Below are 13,955 nucleotides of genomic sequence, written 5' to 3'. Positions count from 1 at the left end.
GGGGCTGGTGCGGGATCGGGCAGTGTTTCGTTCTGCTGTGCATGGGGTCGCTATGAGTCGGAAACGACTCGACGGCACTTAACAACAACAACAAATAGTAGATGGTCAGTGAAAAAGAGAAAACTTGACTTCTGGAAGGGGGTTGATGGGACTCCTTTATTGGTAAAAGTTGTTTCCCTCAAAATTACCCACACCTTCACTTTTTTAAGGAGCTCTGGTAGCATACATTTTTCTTTATGTTGCTAGTGGTGCCATTAAGTTGGTTCCGACTCATAGCAACTCTGTGTACAACAGTGAGAAACCGCCCGGCCCTGTGCCATCCTCACAGTTGTTGCTGTGTTTGAGCCCTTCGTTGCAGCCACTGTGTCAGTCCATCTCATTGAGGGTTTCCTCTCTTTCTCTGGCCCTCTACTTTACCAAGCATGATGTCTTTCTCCACACACTGGTCCCTCCTGAGGACATATGCAAAATAGCTAAGATGAACTCTTGTCATCCTCACTTCTAAGGAACATTCTGGCAGCACTTCTTCCAAGACAGATTTGTTTGTTCTTCTGGCAGTCCATTGTATATTCAGTATTCTTTAACAACACCGTAATTCAAATGCATCGATTCTTCTTTGGTCTTTCTTATTCATTGCCCAACTTTTGCATGCAAGTGAGGTGACCGAAAATATCAAGGCTTGTGCCAGGCACACCTTACTCCTCAAAGTGACATCTTTGCTTTTTAACTCTTCAAAGAGGTCTTTTGCAGTAGATTTTCCCAGTGCAGTATGTCATTTCATTTCTTGACTGCTGCTTCCATGGGCATTGATTGTGGGTCCAAATAAAATGAAATTCTTGATAGCTTCAATCTTTTCTCTGTTTATCATGATGTTGCTTACTGACCCACTTGTGAGACTTTTTGTTTTCTTTATGCTGAAGTGTAATCCATACTGAATCCATAGTCTTTGATCTTCATCAATAAGTATTTTACGTCTTCTTCACTTTCAGCAAGTGAGATTGTGTCACCTGCTTGTTGCTGGTTGTTGATGAGTCTTCCTCCAGATGTGATGCCATATTCTTCTTCCTATAGCTTCTTGGATTACTTGCTCAGCATACCAAAACCAAAAAACCAAACTCATATCTGTCCAGTTAGACCCAACTCATAGCAGCCCGTCCTTGGGTTTCTGAGGCATATCACTACAGAAGTAGATTGCCCAGTCTTCCTTCTGAGGAGTGGCTGGTGGGTTTGAACCACCGGCCTTCTGGTTAGCAATCAAATGCCTTAGGCACTACGCCACCAGAGCTCCTGCTCATCATACAGATTGGGTAAATATGATAAAAGGATACACATACCTTTCCAGATTTTAAACCATGTGTATTCCTTTGTTCTCTTTGAACAATTGCTTCTTGGTCGATGTACAGGTTCCTCATGAGAACAATTAAGTGTTCTAGAATTCCCATTCTTCACAATGTTATCTATAATGTGTTATGATTCACATAGTCAAAGGCCTTTGGATAGTCAATAAAACACAAGTAAACATCTTTTTGATATTCATTGCTTTCAGCCAAAATCCATCTGACATCAGCAATCATACTCCTCATTCCATGCCCAACTTTTGAATCTGGCTTGAATTTCTAGCACTTTCCTGTTGATGTAGTGCTGCAACCATTCTTGAATTAACTTCAGCTAAATTTTACTTGCATATGATACTAATGCTATTGTCTGATAAGTTACATGTTCTATTGCCTCACCTTTCTTTGGAATGAGCACATATAGGGATCTCTTCTTCTTTCTGATACTTTCTTTATTAACTTGTGATTTGATTTATTACACATACAGAAAATTCATTGGACTTTTTATATTGGTAAAATGTTTGCTCACATTACTCTTTTCTCCTTTTCTTGTTAAAAACATTTTCGCACACAGTCTGCAGTGGCCTAGGAGCTTTGGTGGGGCAGTGGTTAAAGAAGTTGCCTGCTAACCAAAAGATCAGACTTAGCTGCCACTGTGCAGGAGAAAGATTAGGCAACTTCTTCCTTAAAGATTTACAGCCTTGGAAACCCTATGGGCCATTTCTACTCTGTCCTATAGTGTCACTATGAGTCAGAATTGGCTCAATGGCAGTGGGTTATACAGTGGCCTGTATTTTTAATGTGTATTTTATGTGTGTTTTTGTTGTATTGTCTTTTGCAGTCGAAATCAGCTGTCCACCCTGCCAGCCTGCCTGTGTGGTCTGCCTCTCAAAGTCTTAATTGCAAGTAACAACAAGCTTGTGTCGCTGCCAGAAGAGATAGGCCAGCTGAAACAGTTAATGGAATTGGTATGTTACTGATTATCAAGATGTTGTTTTTTTGTTTGCTTACTGACCATAACCTAGAAATGTAGAAAGAAAGACTTTTTGCAACATTTGGGCGGAGGAGGTTGTTTTTGAGGATAGTGTATGATGTACTTTACCAGGGAGGGTAACAGCATTGGCTTTTCTGTGATAAGACAGTTTCTGGAATGCTTTACAGATTATCGTATTATAATTAGATAATGTGTTTTAGATAGTGTATAAGTTTATGATAGATTATGGATAAGCTGGCAGAGTAATATACAAATAAATTAGTAGGCCACATTTTATGAAGATGTATAATTAAGTCAGGACACAGAAAGAACACAGCCCATAAGGGTTTTAGAAAGCATTGCCCCAAATTGATGCAGATTGATGCCCACTCTGAAAATGTGACTTGGCCCTGGGGATTTAAAAAAAAAAAAAAAGATCAAGTTACGAAGAGCAGAGATGGGTGTGTGTCTAAAGCTAAAATGCAGTGTTCTATTTCAGCTGTTTCCTTGCTAATTTAATTACTTATCTTGTTTCTAAATTAGGGAAGTATGAATCCTTTCTAGGTTTCCATTTAGTTAAGATGGACAAGAAAAAATGCAGAGATGAACAATCAGGCTAAAAGGCAATAGTCCTAATTTCTCCTGGGGCGATACTAATTGAAAAGTTGGCGGTTCAAGTCCACTCACAGGTGCCTTCAAGAAGAGGCCTAGTGATCTACGTGAAAAAGGCCAGAGCTATTGAAAACCCAGGGGAGCACAGTTCTCTTTGACCCACATGGGGTCATCGTGAGTCTGAGTCAACTAGACAGCATTGGTATTTATCAAGCAAGCATTATTCAATATGGCCTTTGTGTCAAGTACAGAGCTCAGTGTTGTAATTAGAACAATGAAAAGGATACATTACCTATCTTCAAGTAGATTTCAATCTGGAACATTGATGGCAAATAAGTGTGGCAATTCCTATCAGTTTCCCAGGGGTCATCTAGAATGCCATGGTGAGAAGAGCTGTAAGGCCCAGATGGAGAGAGCTATGGTCAGTTAGGCATGTCTCCAGTGGGAATTAACTAGGAGAGTAATGGCATCCCTGTCACATATTTATCATTTGATTTTAATATTACTAGTTGCCATTGAGTCAGCTCTGACTCATGGTGACCCCATGTGTGTCATAGTAGAATCCTGCTCTATATGGTTTTCAGTGGCTGATTTTTCTGAAGTAGATCACCAGGCCTTTCTTCTGACGCTCATCTGGGTAGACTGAATCCTCCCAGTCTTTTGTTCAGTGGCCAAGTATTTAACCATTTGTACCAGCCAGGGACTCCTGCCTTTAGTATAAACTAACCCAAACCTATTGCCTGCACCCATTCATAGCAACCCCATAGGACAGAGTGGGAGCTCCGGTGTCATAGTGCCTAAGGCATTTGACTCCTAATTAGAAGGCTGGCGGTTCAAACCACCAGCCACTCCTCGCAAGGAAGACTGGGCAATCTACTTCCGTAGTGATATGGCCTCAGAAACCCAAGGAGGGTCGCTATGAGTCAGATCTGACTCAGTGGCAGTGAGTTAGGACAGAGTAGTACTGCCCCACAGAGTTTTTAAGGCTATGATCTTTATGGAAGCAGACTGCTTCATCTTTGCCTATGGAGCAGGTACTGGGTTCAAACTACAGACCTTTTGGTTAGCAGTCAGGCACTTAACCATTGCACTACCAGGACTCCTTTGACTTCAGTATAGAAAAGAATGATTGGTATATTAAGGGATTAGAGCTATTAAAAAAAGAAAAGAGTATCTTCTTCAGGACATTTTTAATGACAGTAATTGAAAAACCATTCAAACTAGCTCACACCAAAAGTAGTGGTTGATTGTAAGGATGCAAGGGTGTATAACATAACTCAATATCAGGAAATTTGGTCAGGCATTATGAACGACTAGAACAAGAAACAAGACAACGATTTGTTGTTCTCTCAGCTTTTGCTGCTTCTCTGTGCAATGGCGGAGGTTACCCTGCCCACAGATCCAAGTGTAATGCCTTCCCAGCCTAAGCTGAGTCTCATGACAGAGACCTACTAGCATGTCTCAGCCTTGATTTCTAAGGGAAGGGCAATGCTAGGGTCCAGTATCCAACATCCTCTTCTGACTCAGTCAGCTATGCCCAAGGCGCAGTCACACTGCCCAAACTGAGCCTCTCAGCTGCCACCAGAGAGAGCAATTCTAAGCGAAGACAGATCTTAAATGGTACTCTACTAACAAGAAACATGTGCGTGAGTTAGGGAATTACTGATTTAGTGTTGGTGTTGGGAAAGATTTACAAAGGAAGAAACGTTTTGAGTGGCCTCTATCCTAACTTACCTAGGGCTGCTGTAACAGAAATACCACAAGTGAGTGGCTTTCGAGAACAGAAATGTATTCCCTCACAGTCAGGAGGCTACAAATCCAAATTCAGGGCACTGGCTCTAGCGGAAGGCTCTCTCTGCTGGCTCTAGAAGAGGCCCTTGTCTTAGCTTCTTAGTCCCAGCTTCCCGTGTTTCTTGGTGATTGCTACATGGCATCTGTTTGTCCTGTTTGTGCTTGCTCGTCTCTGTGTCTGTGCTACTCCTTAGAACTCACATTAGTGATTAGGTTTAAAGCATACCCTGCACTATATGGCCCCATGAACATAACAGAAAACCCTATCCCCCAATGGAATTACATCCACAGATACAGGGCTTAGGGTTCTAATGAATATTTGGTGGGGACATACAGTTCAGTCCTCAACATTCCTTAATAAACCTCCGTGGGATTTTCTAGATGTTAGAAAGAAAGTAGAGGCAGGGAAGGCATTTGATAGAGATGGGTCAGCTGTGTGAAGGCAGACGGCCTGGAAGTAGCTGGCATAATTGAGGAGTGGAAGCAGGTTACTCCCGCTGGGTTCTAAGTAGAATGGGGCTGGGTGCTTTGTCTTCTCGGCTACTGCCTTAGATTTAGGCCACCACCAGCCCCGTCAGGTGGCTTTCACAGTCTTCTGTGGTCTGGCCTCTGATTACCTCTCCAGGTTTGTCTCTACCCTGTTTACCTACTAAGTTCTGTCAAGTCACCTTGTTCACTTTCGCTTCTAGATTTCTGCACCCATCATTTTTTTCTACATGGACTATTTCTTCCTTCCCATTTTATTTTGGTCAGTTCCTAGCTGACTAAGAGAACACATTCTCCAGAAAGTCTTCCCTGAGGTTCCAAGCCTGAGTTAGGTGCTCCTAAGGCGGCAAGCACCCTATATTTAGCATTTAATGTTCACAGACTCACATTTGTCTTTGTACTTACTTATCTCCACACCAGCTTCCCTTGTACCTTGAAAGCTGTATCTTACTTGCTATTGTATGTGTTGCCTGGCACGTGATAAGAATGCAAACCAATTGCCATCAAGTTGATACTGACTCATACCGACCGGACCCTATGTGTGCCAAAGTGAAACTGTGTTCCACAGGCTTTTAAATGGTTGTGATCTTTTGGAAGTAGATAGCCATGTCTTTCTTCCAAAGGAGCCTCTAAGTAGATTCAAACAGCCAGCCTTCTGGTTAATAGTCAAGTGCTTAACTGTGTGCTGCCCAGGGACTCTTGGTACATGATTGTTGTTGTTATTGGGTACCATCGAGTCATTTGTGACTCTTAACAACCCCATGTGACAAGGTAGAACTGCTTTCTAGGCTGTAATCTACATTTCCAGGCCTTTCTCCTGTAGAGCCACTGAGTGCATTTGAACCACTGACTTTTCAGATAGCAGCCTGGTGCTTAGCCATTGTGCCTGGGTACACAATAAATGTCTGCTGAATGTTGTCATGTGGTAGAGAGTCAGCCTAGAAAGATGGCTTGGCATGAGGAAGATGCAAATCAAAATCACAATGAGATACTGCTTCACTCCCATTAGACAGCTAAGCTAAAAAAAAAAAAGAACAGAAAATACAGCAAATGTTGGTAAAGGTTGGAGAAATCCAAACCCTCCTTCATTGCTGGTGAGAATGCAAAATGGTACAGCCACTGTGGAAAACAGTTTGATGGTTCATCAAAAACTTAAAAACAGAGACACAGTTCGACCCAGCAAATCCCACAGTTAGGTATATACCCAGGAGATTTGAAAGGAGAAACACAAACAGAAATAACCAGCGTTCATTGGAGCCCTATTCACAATAGCCAAAAGGGAAGCAGCCTAAAGTCCATTGACAGAAGAATGGATAAACAAAATGTGGTCTATACGTAGAAGAGAATATTACCCTGCCATAAAGAGAAATGAAGTCCTGATACCTGCTACAACGTGGATGAACCTTGAAAATATTATGCTGAGTGAAATAAGTAAATAACAAGAGGACAAATATGGTATGATTTTTCTAATATAAAACTCTTAAAACAGCCAAATGTGCAGAGTTCAGAGTGTAACAGTGTTTACCAGGGTTGGGGGAGCAGAAGGAGGGAAATCTTTGTCTAGCCAGCACTGAGTTTCTGTTTAAGGGGCTGCAACACATGACAGTGGATACTGGTGATGGTTGCACAACATGATTGGTGTAATTGTTTTAATTAAACTGTGTAAGTGACAAAAGTTGAATGGACAAATGTTGTGTTACTTATGTGCTTTTTTACAACAATGAAAAAGAAACATGGCTTGTATCAGACTGTGAAGCCCTCAAGTGCTGTGCCAGGGGAACTCTGTCTTGCAGTCTAAGTTAATTTAGACAGTGACATTTTAACTACTGCCATAAAACAAAAATACATACTAATACTTTGGATGAAATTGATAGTTGTGTGCTTTTTTTTAGGAGTCTGATGAGCCACAAAATCTGAGGTTGATAAAATTTGATTTGGTCTTGGAAACACAATACCAATAACAAGTTGGTTTTCCCCCCTTCTTCCTGGGCTCCTGCGGATGGGTGGCACACTGGTGAGGCCTAACTTATGGACATTTAGGCAGCTGGTCTGTGTTTCTGTCTCACTGAACCCTGTGCTTAAGCCAGCACAGCATGCCATCTATCAGCTGTGCTGCCAGAGCTGTGTACCAGCTCATCTGTTACTGGGTAGCACAGGTGCTGAGCCCTGGAGCCAGATCCATCAGGCCAAAGCTTTCCCAAAATCCCCTTCATCTGCTGCAAGGCCGGCACACATTGGAAGTAGAACAGCATTGTCCCCAGTTCCAGGGCGCATGGGCTCCTGCATGGTTACAAGGGATGTTCTGAGATTGCCTTAGGCACCCTGTCCTGAGCCAGCTCTAGTGACAGCTGCCCTGCATCTTGCTTACAGTGCTGTCGTCACGTGGTCCTGTGTCTTTTCTCCACCAGCAGTAAGTGTTGAACCTCAGAATTAGAGTGGTTAGAGTGGTAACCAAAAACCAACCCACTTGCCATCTGGTCAATTCTCATTCATCCCATATGCGTCCAAGCAGAACTTCATAGGGTTCCTAGCAGGGACCTAGCTTCATAAGGTTTCAAAGCTGTGACCTTTTAGAAGCAGATTGCCTGCCTTTTTTTCTGAGGCACCTCTGAGTGGGTTCGAACATCCAGCCTTAATGGTTGGTGGTCAAGCACTTAACTGTTTGTGCCACCCAGGGATTTCTGTTAAGAACCATTGGGGATTTTAAAAAGGCATCTGGTTTAACCTCTTGAGATCTTACAAATGAAGAAGCCCAAGGCAGAGGGATAGGGAACAACAAAAGGAAGATCACCTTGGAGAAGCTCAGTTGGATTTAAACTCAAACACCCTAATCTAGCACTGGACAATGACATTACAATACAAGTAAAAAATGTAATTTTACATGGACTGGTAACCCCATGAAACAAAAGGAAAAAGAAACAAGTGAAATTAATTTTGATAATATATTTTGTTTAACCCAATAAAGCTAAAATATTATTAACCTCATCATATGCACCAACAAACCAAACTGGTTGCCATTAGATTGATTCTGACTCATGGTGACCCCTCGTGTGTCAGAGTGGAGCTGTGCTCCTTCGGGTTTTCACTGCCCGATTTTTCAGAAGCAGATTGCCAGGCCTTTCTTCCAAGGCATACTACTTTTCCTTAGTGGTCACACATTTTTTTAGTGTCAAGCACATTTGCCCCACCAAGGAATGTGTAAAAATAATCAATGAGATATTTTGCATTGCTTTTTTTGTTGCTGTTCTAAGAAATCCAGTGTGTTTTATACTTGCAGCACATCATAATTTGGACTAGCCACTTTTTCATGCTCAGTGACCATGGATGGCTTAATGGCCCTCATATTGTATGGGGCAACCAACCCCCTAGCCTATGTTCTTTCCACTTGGCTCCTCCATGTTTGAGAGAACATTATCTTTAAAAAAAAAAAAAAAAATTGTCAAGCTGGTGACAATTTAACACACCACCATTATTTGATCACAAAGAGTGATTGGCCTGGATCAGGGTCACAGACTAAACAAGTGTTATTTTTCCGTCCATTGTTATTTAACTTTCATATATTTTTGCTTGAAATAATAGTATTACTATAGGTAACCATGTCAGATTATTTTAGCTATCAATTAGAAAATTCCCTGGAGAGCCTCAAGTAATTCTAGGTTTGTGGTGAGAAGCTACTGTTTTCGACTCCTAGAGTAACCACCTTGTTCAAAACCTGGGGAACTCCCCAAACATGACAGCAACTTAAACTGCCAAGTGCTGATGAAATCTCTCAGTTTATGTTCCTTTAACTATTTTGGGATGAATTTTTTTTTTTTTTAATTTTCATATTTTACTCACAGTATACCAGATTGAGTTGTAAACCATCTTCTGTGCATGACTGAGTAACTCAGAATCAGTAGTCACTTTAATTAAAAAATAGAAATACCTCAGCCATGTACATGAAGCTACTATCTTTTTTAACTTTGGAGAGGCATTGGAGCTGAAAAACTAGAGCTTGCCTTTTTAATATATATCGCTATTATCCAAGAACCTTAAAATAAAGCATTCCCATTCAGTCATTTGCTTGTCCAGACATTGGAGATTATTCAGGGAACGTCAAAAAGGCTGTTCCTCTTTCCATGAAAAGACACTGAAGCAGGGCTTTTGAGCTGTTCTTCTCTTGAATCAACAATCATGGCCAGGATGTATTTGTGTATCCTTGTAGGTACAGGGCCACTTTGAGTTACTTCTGCAGCCCCTTGCCCTCTCAGAGTCGTAGCTGCATGTACCTAATTGCTTTGTAAGTCTCTGATTCTGTGTGTGCTTTCTGTCATGTGAAGGAAAAAGATAAAGCACCAACATTTACTGAGCACATACTAAGTGCCATGTACTCTGCTAGGTTGTATAACATGTATTGTTGCATATAATCTTTAAAATAATACAGTAAGGTAGGTGTTATATCTATATTTTACACACAAGTTTGAGTTTCAGAATTACTTTCCCAGAGCACAGATGAAACCAAGTGTGCCTAATTACTTTCAACAGTACAGTGCAGGTTCTGTGTCCTCATCTAAATTGTGAACACCTCATGGAAGGAACTATGCTTTCTATTTCTTTCTTTCTGTTCCCTGGTTCAGTTTGCAGTGGTTTTCCCATTATAGGTCTAGGAAGCCATGAAAAGCTAAAAGTGAATCAGAGAAGCTTACATAAAAGGGTATGGAACAGAGGAGCTCTGGTGGCATACTGCCTAAGGCATTTGACTGCTAACCAGAAAGGAGCTCTGGTGGCGTAGTGCCTAAGGCATTTGACTGCTAACTAGAAGGCTGGTGGTTCACACCCACCAGCCACTCCTTGGAAGGAAGATTGGGCAGTCTACTTTGTAGAGATGCTTCCTCAGAAGCCCAAGGAGGGGTCACTGTGAATCGGAATTGACTCTATGGCAGTGAGTTTGGTTTCGGTTTTGGACAGATGGGCAATGCTGATCCTGAAAGTTCTCTCCCTGTGAACCACAGCCAGGCAGCAGGGTCAGTAGACTTATGTTGACTAAACCTCATTTAACTCATATTAACGTGTCAGATACGTGATTCTTCTACTGTCAAATCATGCCTGGAGGATGAAATATGTTAAATATTTGGCCAGAGCTGCTGTATAAAAGGCCAAATGTTGTCATTAACAGAAGGACCCCTGGGTGGTGCAAACAGGTAAGCACTCAGCTACACACTGCAGGATTAGCAGTTTGGATACATCCAGAAACAGAAGAAAGGCCTGACATTCTACTTCTGAAAAATCAGCCTTGAAAACCCTGTGGAACATAGTTCTACTCTGACACACCTGAAGTTCCCATGAGTTGGAGTCACTCTGAGGCAAATGGTGTCATTAGCAGACAGGTGTGAAGACAAAACACACCAAGGGAGAGCACAGTAGACTTGATACGCTCTTATGGGCATTTGCCAAAGTTCTAGGAATGCTCTTATTGGTTCTGTGTGCACACTGATGTGTTGAGGTCCAAGATAGTCTGTCTCTTGTGTTTTGTTTTTCGCAATCTTACCTCTCACAACTCACACCATGTGTGAGAATCATTTCTCCAGCTTTTCCTTTCATGTCGGAGGACACAATGTCACTGATTTACAGCCCTGCTTTTACAAAGCACACAGCACCTCACTAGGGTAATAATGGACTAGAAGGTATATTTCCTGGCCCTGACTAGACACATTATCTGTTATTCCTTTTTCATGAAATGTATGGTTGTGAAGAGAGTATTCAAAGATTGGTTATAGACACATTGTGTATTGAGTAGCTTCTGAGAAAATTTCCATCTTTGTTATTTTTATGCTTTACATTCCAGTCTCTGGAGAAGCTCTGGTGGTGTAGTACCTAAGGCATTTGACTGCTAACCAGAAGGCTGGCGGTTCAAACCCACCAGCCACTCCTCGGAAGGAAGGTTGGGCAATCTACTTCGGTAGTGATACCACCTCAGAAACCCAAAGAGGGGTCACTGTGAGTCGGATCTGACTCAACGGCAGTGAGTTTGGTTTTGGTTTTCCATTCTCTGAGGGCAGGTATAGTGGAGACATAATGCATGTTTCTGCTATAATCATTTGTCCAGTCATAGTGTCTGGAGATGCCTCCTAACCTCTCCTGTTTCTGTGGGACAGTTGGAAAACCATGGCTTTTTCAAGGCTCCCACTTGTGCCCTTCTTATGAAGAGCAGCAGGGTGGGTGTGCGGGTGTTTGAGGGTGTGAGAGGCATGCCAAATAGAGTTTTATACCAAAGAAAGGCACCCAGTAAGTGTTGTTATTGTTTGGTGCCATTGAGTTGGCTCCGATTCATAGTGACCCTATATACAACAGAACAAAACACTGCCCGGTCATGCTCCATCCTTACAGTCCTTGCTATATTTAAGGCCATCAATATTTTGAAGGATTCTATGGGCAAAATATTGAATGTTGCAGGAAGCATCAAAAGAAGATGGAAGGAATAGTAAGTGTTGAGCGGTGGTAATTTATCATGCCAGAGATTGCTTGAAAATTTTTCAAATTGGAATGAACAGAGTGATTTTTGTTTTTAAGCTCTGACCACAGACATTGAGGTTTGTGAAATCATAATCAACATTACTCCTAAATCAGTTATGTATCTATCTCTTCATTATTTCGTGTGAGGCAAATGGATTGCCCTGGTGCTGGAGGGAGTATTGGAATGATTTGATGCTTTTGCCTCTTAATTTAATGTAGGCACAAAGAGGGTAAGGCATTTACCCCAAGTTACAAAGTGAGTCGTTACAAAGCCCTTTCCCAAAAAGGGCATTGCCACAGGATGCCAAGGTCAATAGCTTGCATTTTCTGTCAGAACTTTTGTATTTCCTTTAATTAAATAAAGAACTAGACTGGTTGCAAAAATACAAGGTAAGGACTAGTATCACCACACTAAGTTTTTGAAAACCTCAAAGTAAGAGCAAGGTAACTTGTGAGAGCACCACCTGCATTTCCATAGTGTGACCTGGTCTCATTGGAACCCTTTCCTCGCCAAGATCATCTTCATGTTTGGGTGGTCTTCATTAGATATCAGGTCTTGGGTGACATGAATGATCTGAGATTGGCTGCTAAAGATTGGCAGTCGAATGCAGCCAGGATCTCCATGGAAGAAAGACCTGCCAGTCTGCTTCCAAAAAGATTCCAGCCAAGAAAATCCTTGGAGCAGTTCTACTCTGCCCCATAGGCTTGCCATGCATTGGTACTGACTTCAGCAGCAATGGGTTTCATTAGCAGTCACTCCTTAAAAAACACTTCTAATCTTTTTTTTTTTTAAAAAAAAAAACAAAACAAAACTATTTTCTGAAAGTAAAAATTATCTAGTTTAATAAACCCTGAATTTCCTTTGATGTTTTAAATTGTTGTCATCTTTGCATTTTAAAGTTATATGATGATGATGATGATAATAATAATAATAAACCTCATTGCCATTGAGTCTAATCCAACTCATAGCAACCCCTCCCTGTGTTTCCAAGGTGGTATCTCTATGGAAGTATATTGCCCAGTCTTCCTTCTGAGGAGTGGCTGGTGGGTTTGAACCACCAGACTTCTGATTAGCAGTCAAATGCCCTAGGCAGTATGCCACCAGAGTTCCCTATAATATATAATAATAATAAAAACCCCACTGCCATCGAGTTGATTCTGACTCATAGCAATTCCCATCGCGTTTCCAAGGTTGTAACTCTTTACGAAAGTAAATTGACTCATCTTCCTCCCACAGAGTTGCTGGTGGGTTTGAACTACTGAACTTCTGGATAGAAGCCAAATGTTTTACCCACTACACTATCAGAGCTCCTTGAGCTCCCTAGTGAGCACTTAATAAAAAAAGTTTACTAATATCCAACGTTTAACACTTTTAGAGACTTCCATTATTGTATGGAAGGTCTGTGATAAAAGAGAGAATTTTAACTTCTAAGGAAGTTTTCCTTTTGGTTGCTTAAAAACATAATGACAAAACTAGTGGAAAATAAGTATATTTTAAGTCATAGTTAGAATTCTGATTGTCTATTTTTCTTTTTACCTAAATTGGACTAGTTGAATAAACTGGAAAAATTTGAATATTAACTTATGTCATAATGAGATTCATTTCTGTATCAAAAAGAATAAAATTAAATATTTACAAATGCTTATGATGATTCTTTTTGATTTACACATATACTTGAAATATTACAATGCTCAAACCAGACCAAACTCACTGCCATTGAGTCAATTCTGAATCCTTTCCAAGGCTGTCAATCTCTGTAGAAGTAAACTCCTTCGTTTTTCTTCCACAGAGTAGCTGATGAGCTTGAACTATTGACCTTTTCATTAGCAGCCAAATGCCTTACCTACTATACCATCAGACCAAGGAAAACTAAACTCGCCGCGGTCAAGTTGGGTCTGACTCATAGTGACCCCTCCTTGGGTTTCTGAGGCGGGATCACTACGGAAGTAGACTGCCCAACCTTCTTTCCGAGGAGTGGCTGGTGGGTTTGAACAGCCAGCCTTTTGGTTAGCAGTGAAATGCCTTATGTGCTATGCTACCAGAGCTCCCACTGAACCACCAGAGCTCCTTATTATAACACTAAGTGTGTGGTAATTTGATGTCACTGCAACTTAGAACAGTTATTCTCCAAGACATACTTTAAGGCAACTAGAAAATTCAGAAGGGATTCATTTTACTATTCCAAGAAGTGACTGCACACAATCCAGAAATCATAACCTGGTAAATTATTAATGGCTAAAGTGTGAGATATTACTGCTTAATTTTT

At 41.2% G+C, this 13,955-nt stretch overlaps 1 protein-coding gene across 1 annotated transcript in view; it reads left to right on the top strand.

Annotated features, from left to right (window-relative positions):
• Positions 1–13,955, top strand: part of LRCH1 (leucine rich repeats and calponin homology domain containing 1) — a 343,960-nt gene that overhangs the window by 216,028 nt on the left and 113,977 nt on the right. Inside the window, exon 3 of the mRNA XM_042781726.1 lies at positions 2,176–2,302. Coding sequence (XP_042637660.1) covers positions 2,176–2,302 — 127 coding nt within the window. The remainder of the gene's footprint in view (positions 1–2,175; positions 2,303–13,955) is intronic.

The sequence above is a fragment of the Orycteropus afer genome, unplaced genomic scaffold (assembly GCF_000298275.1).
Source record: "Orycteropus afer afer isolate SDZICR_OR568_19922 unplaced genomic scaffold, OryAfe1.0 scaffold00157, whole genome shotgun sequence".
Lineage (NCBI taxonomy): Eukaryota > Metazoa > Chordata > Mammalia > Tubulidentata > Orycteropodidae > Orycteropus > Orycteropus afer.
Note: the sequence above shows the minus strand (reverse complement) of the source record. Positions and strands in the feature narration are given on the sequence as shown.